The sequence below is a fragment of the Habropoda laboriosa genome, unplaced genomic scaffold, assembly GCF_001263275.1.
Source record: "Habropoda laboriosa isolate 0110345459 unplaced genomic scaffold, ASM126327v1 scaffold257, whole genome shotgun sequence".
Classification (NCBI taxonomy): Eukaryota; Metazoa; Arthropoda; class Insecta; order Hymenoptera; family Apidae; genus Habropoda; species Habropoda laboriosa.
The window spans coordinates 285,442-295,634 of NW_017100369.1; the positions used below are offsets into that span (position 1 = coordinate 285,442).

General features: G+C 35.1%; 2 protein-coding genes across 3 annotated transcripts in view; one reads left to right on the forward strand and one right to left on the reverse strand.

Annotated features, from left to right (window-relative positions):
* Positions 1 to 1,386: 1,386 nt before the first annotated feature.
* On the reverse strand, positions 1,387 to 2,905 carry LOC108574778 (probable tRNA (guanine(26)-N(2))-dimethyltransferase). Its single transcript, XM_017937418.1, has one exon. It carries the CDS (start codon positions 2,903 to 2,905, stop codon positions 1,388 to 1,390), a length of 1,518 nt encoding a protein of 505 aa, XP_017792907.1. The 3' UTR covers position 1,387.
* A 4,497-nt stretch (positions 2,906 to 7,402) lies between these two features.
* LOC108574792 (TPPP family protein CG45057) overlaps positions 7,403 to 10,193 on the forward strand; it is an 11,927-nt gene continuing 9,136 nt past the window's right edge. The window contains exon 1 of one of the 2 annotated variants that reach the window (XM_017937433.1): positions 7,403 to 7,703. The gene's annotated coding sequence lies outside the window, so the exon portion shown is untranslated. Of the gene's footprint in view, positions 7,731 to 10,193 lie in introns of both variants that reach the window. The other variant, XM_017937432.1, reaches the window with a different exon arrangement.

Genomic DNA, 10,193 nt, shown 5'->3' on the forward strand with positions numbered 1-10,193 from the left:
ACCTGTTCGACGGGTACTGCATAGAGCCAATTTGAAGAGCCATATTAGTCGTAAGAGGCCATTAATTACTGCTACAAATAGTAAAAAGAGATTAGACTTTGCCAAAAACTACGTTTTAAAAACCGAAGATTTTTGGAAACGTGTTATATTCACCGACGAGTCTAAATTTTGTGTTTTTGATACACCTAGTAAAAAAGTTTGGAGGAAACCGAATACAGAGTTTCAAAAAGAAAATTTAACACCAACCGTGAAACACGGGGAGCGTCGCTCATGGTGTGGGGCTGTACATATGTCGATGGCTGGGGTTGGTGATTACTAGATTATAGATGGTACCATGGATGTACCTAAATATATTAAAGGAACATTTACTTGGAAGTGCTGAGAAATTTGGAATCAAAGATAACTTTATGTTCCAGCAGGACAACGACCCAAAGCACAAAGAAGCCATCGTTAGAGAATGGATATTATATAACACTCCGCATTATTTAGAAACACCATTCCAGTCACTGGATATAAACCCAATTGAACACTTGTGGGCAGAAATAAAAAAAAATATTCGCAAATCACCGCCGAAAAATCGTGATGACTTAAAGCAACGATTTATAGAGGAATGGGGAAAAATATCACCAGACTTTACAGAAAAGTTAGTAAAATCAATGTCCAAACGTCTAAAAGCCATAATTTCATCTAAAGGGTACCATACTAAGTATTAAGAGTAGTAATGGCAATTTTGTATAATAATAATTTCATTAGTTTGTAAATGGACGAACACTTTTGCGTTCGAATTTCCCGCCACATTATGATACATCGTTTAATTTTTCATTATGTATAACAGTTATGAATCCTGCAAAATGTCAGCTTATTTTGTATAAATTAAGCTTCATTTCTGCATTTTTTTTTTCAAATTCCATCTGCATATTTTCCGACTTTAACCTAGATACACTGAGTGCGGTAGGTGGACGAATACTTATGCGGCCGACTGTATGTATCCGTACGATCGCTTTGATGTGGAGTAATTTATAATGGAATGAATTATGAAAAATGTATTTATATAAAAACTATGACGTATATATGTCGAGAAGTTACTGATACCTTATCGGTTAGTAAGTACTTACCGATTATACAAATTGGATGGACCAATTTGCTATATGTTATTCTCCAGATTCTTTAGAAAGAAACGATGTAGAAGTTTCAGAGTATGAATATATTCATATTTACAATTGTACAGATATTACAATGTGTAATGAGTAAAAATATATGTTACATGTATCTTCAATGAATAGGAGAATTGAACGACTGGTGGGAAAACAGATGTATATAGAGGCAGTTGTATTTTCTTTTTACAAAAATTTACGTGAATTAGGCGAATACAGAGAGATCTATCGTTTCATACGGGCTGTGTCTCCTCGGCATTTTCTGTGACTTGAGGTTTCTCTTTTTTGGAATGTTTATTCTGATTTTTAATCTTTTTAGAGATTTCAAATTCATTTTCTAGATCAATTCTTGTTTTTGCACGTGTACCAGGTCCCCAATTGACTGTAGGATTTTTCTGAAACCGACTTAACTTGTTTTGCCTGGAAACTGGATTGGCCAGAGGATGTATATCAAATGAAACATCTATAGTTGTTGGTGTATCTAATATTTTTATTGCAGAACTATCATTTGGTAGCTTATCTCGTTTTATGGGATTCTTTTTTTCCCATGCACGTACAATGTCCCATATAACTTCATTCGGTGCGTCCGTTTTAATCGATATCTTACATGCATGTGAATATGATACATGATACCCTGCATTTAACAATGCAGATCGAAATATTAACATCGATGGTGTGATACATTTGATTGTAGACATTAAACGATCGAGAGTGTAGTATAATGGAACATCTAGTTCTTCATGAACAACATTCAAAACTCCCTCTATCCTTTTCGATGTTACTAATTTCATTTCATCCAAATTACATAAAAGTTGAGATACAAAATGTTGATCATGCAAAGGACCTAACCATATAGGTCCTCCTTCATGATGCTTATGTTTGCAAATTTTACATAATCGATCCACATAAGGCAAAGATGTTAATTTGTAGCCTCCAGAGGGCTTTTTATAGCATAAGGATTGAGTACTTATACTCTCACAACCTGTACATTGATACACCATTCCAATTTTAGTGGCATTCTCTTTACATTTGATTTGACTGGAAAACACTTTAACAAATACTCTTATATAAAAGTCAGCACTTATAGATAGCATTGGTACTATGTACCTTCCATAACGGCCTGCATGTGAAGCAATATTTTGTAATAAAATTCTTAATGCCATTTCATGACAGGCTTTAGATTTCAATGAAATAGCTCCATATTTAAGATAACAGGTTTCAGGGGAATTCCCAGCTAATACAGCCATGTCAGTAGCTGTAATCATAAGTAATCCACCATCCGATACACACTGAACAGCTGCATCCAAAAATATTGTAGGACAACCATATGGATCCAAGTCTACTACATCAAATTTGTCTTTTCTACTTTGATACATGAGTAACGTTGCATCTTCATGACTTGGTTTCACAATATCTTCAACACCATTATGTTGTATATTTCTTTTAATACTCTCCACTGCCTTTGCACTGATGTCATTGGATACTATCTGTTTTATACCCTGTATTTCTTTGGCATATCGAATACTACGTAAACCAGTTGCAGACAAAGCTTCTAATATAGTGATTCCTTCTTCTTTTTGTGATTCTTTACTTCTATTTTTTATATAAGTCATTAACACTGCTGTGCTCAGATCTCTATTAAATTCTTGGACAGGGTTATAAAATACATTTGTATTGTTCACCAGAATTTCTGCCTCTCCTTCCTTTATACTTGTACTATCTAATTTCACTTTCTTTGCACAGTGTTCCATTTTATTTAAAATTGTATAAGAAAATATTTTACGATGTAACTGCAAATGTGTAATTAAAAGTTGCATGTATGTAAAAGTGTCAACTTGTTGTCTACTTATATAGTTCTGCAATAAATTTTAATTGCGTTACAGAAATACGTGTTTACTTCCTATGAAATATTTGTATTCTATATTTTTTTGCATGAAGTTTAACATTTAAACTGTAAGAACAATTACAGCCTGCTTGTAAAATGTAATGTGTATTCATACGAATGACACGTTATAAAATAGTGAAACAGCAGTTTAGAAATTATAACTTCAATTACAGGGTAGGATTTATTTCAGACATACTGTGTAATCTTTAAATAAAACAACGTGTGCGAGGTTATGTTTTTATGGTAGTAACCTGAACAAGATACAGAATAAACCTATCACCCAATACATTTCTTTGTTCACGTCACAGGGGCTTTAAAGCCCCATTACCATTTTCGTATCGTTTCCAATGTTATCGATTCAGTATAGAAGAAGATTACAACATTAGTAGTGGTTGGAATTAGAACTAAACGTAACCATTAAATTACTAATAAGGTATATATAGATTTCTATATCTGTATGTCACAGCGTCGTTTGTGCGAATGCATAAAATATAAAATGCATAAAATATATTTGGTATCAAGAAACGAGTAAAACAAGGAAAGAAATAGCGGTAGATAGCACTAGAGTAATGAGTTAGACAAGGAAAGCAATAGCGGTAGATAAGAACTGAAAATTTGAAAGGTGACACTAATGCCATCTCGTGTTTTGGTGACGCGTACTACGATTTCTTAATAGGAACACATAATATAAACAGAGGTATTAGACAAGGAAAGCACTAGTGTGCGAGAAGGACAGAGAGAAAACGCTTCCTATTGGCTGGCGGTCCGCCATACTCCGTCTACCACGGGCAAATCAAGTCGGTCAGGGAAAAATCATTAATAACTCAATAGTTACGACTATTTTGTGAACTTTTAGAGTTAAAGAATGAAGTGTGAACCTTCAGCAATTTTCACATATACTTTCTAGTACACTAGACCCTTTTAATAATTAGTTATTAACAATTTTATTACGTGATGTCGGGAACGATACCGTATACCGTCAAGTAGCGTTACGGTTTTTCAATAATTTCTTAGCTTTCTACTAAATTCCCATGCAAATAACTATATGTATCTGAAAGAGGACTCCGTTAGCTACATTCTCATATAATTTTTATTAACATATCACTTCTGGTTTGATAGTTATTCAATATTTCCGTGCGAAATGTCGGCAACGATATCGCACACCTTTCTGTCTTTCTGGTTTTTTATTAATTTTGTAGCTTTAAACAAATAATTTATATACTTTCATACATGCGTTTGAAAGGTTATTCCTTTAGCTAATTTCTCGTTATATTTTTAATAACAAACATGTCGTAATTTGCGAGATATTAAATATTATTTGGGTAAGTGCAACACTTGCGGCATTAAAGCGTAACATATTTCCGTGACTTTCATGAATATGCCTGATTAATTATGTACTTTCAAGCATGAAGAATGTAGCGTAGACTTTCTACTACATTCTACAATAATTTTGGAATGTATATCTGAAGCGGTTCATTAGATATTAGCAATTGTGTGTAACAATTGACTATACTCGACTACGACGAATAGGAGACACTCCTATATAATGTTTAATAACTCTTAAACTATACCGAATCTGTTAATAAAAATTATATGAGAATGTAGCTAACGGAGTCCTCTTTCAGATACGTATAGTTATTTGCATGGGAATTTAGTAGAAAGCTATGAAATTATTGAAAAACCGTAACGCTACTTGACGGTATACGGTATCGTTTTCGACATCACGTAATAAAATTGTTAATAACTAATTATTGAAAGGGTCTAGTGTACTAAAAAGTATATGTGAAAATTGCTGAAGGTCCACACTTCATTCTTTAACTCTAAAAGTTCACAAAATAGTCGTAATTATTGAGTTATTAATGATTTTTCCCTGACCGACTTGATTTGCCCGTGGTAGACGGAGTATGGCGGACCGCCAGCCAATAGGAAGCGTTTTCTCTCTGTCCTTCTCGCACACTAGTGCTTTCCTTGTCTAATACCTCTGTTTATATTATGTGTTCCTATTAAGAAATCGTAGTACGCGTCACCAAAACACGAGATGGCATTAGTGTCACCTTTCAAATTTTCAGTTCTTATCTACCGCTATTGCTTTCCTTGTCTAACTCATTACTCTAGTGCTATCCTTGTCTACATCTATTTCTTTCCTTGTCTAACTCATTACTCTAGTGCTATCCTCGTCATTTTTATTATGTTTAATTGTTACTTAAAATAAATTTTTAATTGCTTTAACATTACTAGTAATTTAAATAGTAAAATATAGTTTCTGGCTTATTTTCAAGTACTATAATTATAGAATAATTTGTGTTTCTTGTTAAATAACAATTTAAATGGTTGTTTATAATTATCCGAAGTATTAGATGAAATTATTGTATACTTCAACATAGTAAAACAACTTAATATACTAATTTTGCATTGAACAACCATTGCATTCGGTAGATTAGTCAGAAGTTGTTTATAACTTTTATTAATATTTAGAAAAATTAAGATTTTTTTATATGAATTACAGGAGGGAATTACTTCCAGGGCACCATAGGAATCAAGGGAAGGACTTGAACATTAGGAAAAATGAGGAAATGCAATTATTTATTAAAAAATCTATTATTTATTGCTCCCTTACACATCACGTCCCTTTCCTGTTTCAAAAAACTCATTGTTTAAAGAATATTCCATTGCAAAATTAAATAAACTAACTCTAGGAAAAATTGAATACATGGAATAAATTCCGTAATTCGCAGTCGGTATTTCGTCGCGATCGGTATTTCAGAACGTTGACGTAGCTAATAAACAACCTGTGGCCGGTAAGATAGGTTACCTCTGTTAACTATAGCCAGACGTGTGCAACCCATTATGCTCAGAAAAGTAAAATCAACTTCCAAATTTTGCAATTCTACGATTCTAACACATTTGCAAGATCTTCGTAGAAAATGTTAATTTTTTACCAATATTATAAACAGGTACTAAATACTGTATAAATTTACGCGATACAATTAAAAGAAAGATACTTCGTATAAATAAATGCAAATGTGAAATTTCAACTTATATATTTTTCGAATTACATTCATCAGCATGATGAACTAAAAAAAGTCTATTCTTCAGATGACGTAAACACCAGAAAAGAAAAATTCTAATGTGCTGTTTCTTCGTATCTATTATCTCCGTCCTACGCAATTCATTGACAAGTTGAATGCACGTGTCTGTTTCATTACACGCAGCCTACAATGAAGCAACAAGCGGCAAACGTTTATATTCATCGTGCAACAAGTCCTTCGCGGCGAATCGAGTTTAGATTGAAACGCGTACTGTCACGAATTTCACTCGACAAAAGGCTCATTACCGCATGCATTTCGCGTGTCATATTTATTTTAAGATTCTTTCGTGGTCACTTGAGCTGCTAATGGGAAGCTCGTTTCATAAATTACACAAGGGAGAACATTGCCGTAATTACCAGCGCACCTTTTTTACCGGCATTTCGAGCGCTGCAATCGTTCTCAAGTATCCAACCAGTTAATTTCCATCGTCTATTGACACTGTATTCCCTTTATACCGATGCATAAAGGTACATAAATATGTAACCCATAGTTTTCGTAGCGGCTAGAGGGGTCGTGGTGTGAAACGTGCTGAAAGATCTGTCATTACTCGATCAAACATTCATACGTGTTACACCTGCGAGTTCAGTGGAAACGAACGAGTGGCGAAGGTAACCGTTTGCCATTCGTGCGACATATTGTTGAGTCATACTACTTGGGTGTAGAAAAGTCAACTTTAGACTTCTTTGGCATTCACGGGGAAACGGGGTCAAGGATGTTCTCGGGTGCTTTTTACGTCGAAGCTTTTCTGGCTAACTTAACCTTAAATTTCGCGTCGCGTGTTTACGAATGACGGAAACGAATCGGGAATAATCGGTAAACTCGAAACCGATTACTCGTTTATCTTCAACGATAAACGTTGCATCACTCGTGGAAATTTATTGGAAAATAAACGTTAAAACAGTAACCTGTCTCGTTATTTGTACAACAGGGTGATCAATAAGTACGGACTAAACATTTTTCTCAAATCTGACAGAAAAATGTGAAAGAAATATAACAGTAAGGAAACAAGTTGCTCAATATTTTAAACGACGAAACAACTTATAGACCATTCTGTACATGTTATATCCCCCTCCACAAGCTATACTATGTATCTATCATACACTTCTATAAAAAGATTATCGTTACATCAAATTCGTTATCGCTGATCTATCTGACAAGTGGAACTGACGTTAGAAGTAGATACACTTCCACGATCGAGTAAACAGCCTCGCAGATTAGCTCTTGACAAATTTGTCAATAGTTCACGAGAGAGAAGGAAAAATGGGAAAACGTGACGTGACTAACGAGAAAATAATTAAAACAGAAAAGATGATAACGATTTTCGTTGCGTGGGAGAAGAAAGTAGGTGATAGCTAGAACGACGAGCATAGCTAAAGGTGTGTTTGCTGGTTTGTGGGTGGGGATGAGGCCGGGTGGTGGTGGCAGAGGAGGTTCAGTTTCGTTCTCAGTCTCATCCAGGCTGGAATCGCGGTGATGAACGCGTGGAAAATCCACTGAGAATCGGTGTTCGGCGACTCGACGAACTTCAAAAATCAATATAGTGCGTGAGCGTTCCTAACGAGAGGGCTGCGAACGGTGCGTGGCGATAAATTATCTGAAAAGGTGACCACAACAGACTAATCGAGCATTTAACCTCATCGTCATCGTCATTTACAAAACAGAGCATAATATCGTTGAATTCTCCAATGATTAGATAGCCATATTCTCCTTGCGCTACGAATAAATTAACAATATACAGGGTGTTTGAAAACTAACGGTGAATCCTACCTGAAAAGGGGTGAATTTTATTGGTAACATTTTTGTTCACACAAAGATAAACTTCCAACGTAAGAGTAATTATCTTTTTAAGTTCTTTTTTCACTTTTATTCTCGTGTGGTTATACGTAAGAGACTTGACGTGGCTCCATCAGTAAACTTCCATCGATGTCACGTTCACCGATCGTATATAATATTACGACACAAATTAATCGAAATTATTACATCTGATCTAATTGTGTTAGAAAAATATTCAAGTATTTGTAAAATACTCAATATTATAAGTATTTTTGCCTGCACTGTGTTTAATGGGTAATTATTAATGTCCAAATATTCATTCTTTCGAGGAAGTGTAATTTATCATTACGAATGATCCAACACAGATATTTGTTCCTACTTTTATTTCGTTATGTATCCTTCACTATCTAGCGTGATAAACTGAAATAGCAATGTAGGCAGCTTGCAGTGATATTTATTAGACACAGGCGCGAGTGAGATTACGCGCAGCGGCTCCAACAAGTTTCAACGTTAATTTACTCCGAAATGTAGCTTCGTATGAAAAACTCTTTCTCTACATTTTCGATTGATTTTTATGTTCTGTGTTTCTCTAATCTCACGCTAATTAATTTCAATTAATTTTCAACGTTAATTTACTCGGAAATGAAGAAGCTTCGTATGAAAAAATCTTACTCTACATTTCCGATTGATTTTTATTATCCGCTTTTCACTTCCAATTGTATCTCACACTTAAATCAATTTTCAACGTTAATTTACCCGGAAATGTAACTTCGTACGGAAAAATTTTACTCTACACTTCCGCTCGATTTTTATTCTCCGTTTTTCCTTACCAATTGTACGTATTCCACGCTAGTTTCAAGGCGTGTCTCGATCATTATTTTCAAGAAACCATTGAAGTTACAGAGTCAACGTCCCTTAACATTAACATCGACGACACGGATTTCATTGAGACGAGCACGTTTCCCTTAGACGTGTGACGAAACCTGGCTATTTCGACGCGCGTCGTAATATCGTTGACGTAATGACCAAGTATAAAAGCGACGCGAGAGATAACGTATAGTAGCATTTCCAGAACGCGAATAGAAACAGCGTGGAGGACAGGATTTTCACTGGCTGGAGATAAGAAGGAACGGCGTTGTCTTGACGTTCGCGTGCCCGGACTGTTATCAAATATAACGATGCAGTCACACGCGAAATTGGCTTGCCAAGAATTTCTACCGCTTGATTTCAGCTAAATAGGCACCGAACACCTTTGCAACGTTGCACCAGCGAAAGAATATTCATTCGGTCGTCTATAGAATTTCGCGAACGTTTTTCTTTCTTTCCCGGAAATGTATCGAAATAACGGACGGGTCGTAGAAACGCGTAGTGCACATGGTAACTCAGTTTTTTTCTTTGAAAATTAATCGAACGAAACTGCTTGCAGCGAGACCTGAACAATTCTGAATAAGAGAAATATTCAATTCTACGCTCGTTCACTTCCAAAAAGAAAGCTTCTTCTACAAAAGTTCATTTCTACGAATGGCAGCAACTTGAATGCACCCTTTAAGCCCATCCATAATTAAAATTGCCAATGATTGCCCCTCGGTTCCGAATTTCAGCAGCCCTAAGTAGCGATGGGATGAAGTACCTCGCAAGTATTGTAGATTCGAACCCTCTACGAGTATTTAGGAAAATAAAAACAGTACTTGCAACGGTATACTCGAACCTAAACGAGAGATGGATTCGAATCTTCAATGAGTACTTGGAGTACTTAATTGGAAACTTGTATGAGTACCTTACTAAAAAATTTTCTGCTCTCCTAAATTATTGTTTCTTCGCAGTCTTTACAATCAATTGTGGTACTTCTTCTACACGATTCAGTTATAGACTAATAATTAAAATTATAAGAATATACATGATTTTTATATGGTTGCTATAGAATTTCTTATTTCCAAGATTCGAATACTATTTGTGAAAGATTCATTTCTTTCTGACATCGAACTACTATTCTAGGGTACGAAAGCAACTTGTATAAAATGATTACTAGACTGCGGATTTTTATGCAAATTCATATTTCTGGGAATATAGTAAAAAGTTATTATAGCATTACAAAAAGCACTGTATTTGGAGTACATTTGCATATTACGTGCATTCTGTGTAACTTTGCACCGTTGCAAGTATACTCGTTGAAACTTCATTCCTTACCAGTAGTAATCGAAACCCACGAAATGAAACTCGCTCATCGAAATTTACCGTGTCTCGAAATGTGATGCCCTGTTTGAAACTGCAGGCAGGTATTGGGGTAACACT

Bases quoted from the DNA above. Each gene is read 5' to 3' on its own strand.
- LOC108574778 (XM_017937418.1), bottom strand. From the start codon at position 2,905: ATGGAACACTGTGCAAAGAAAGTGAAATTAGATAGTACAAGTATAAAG.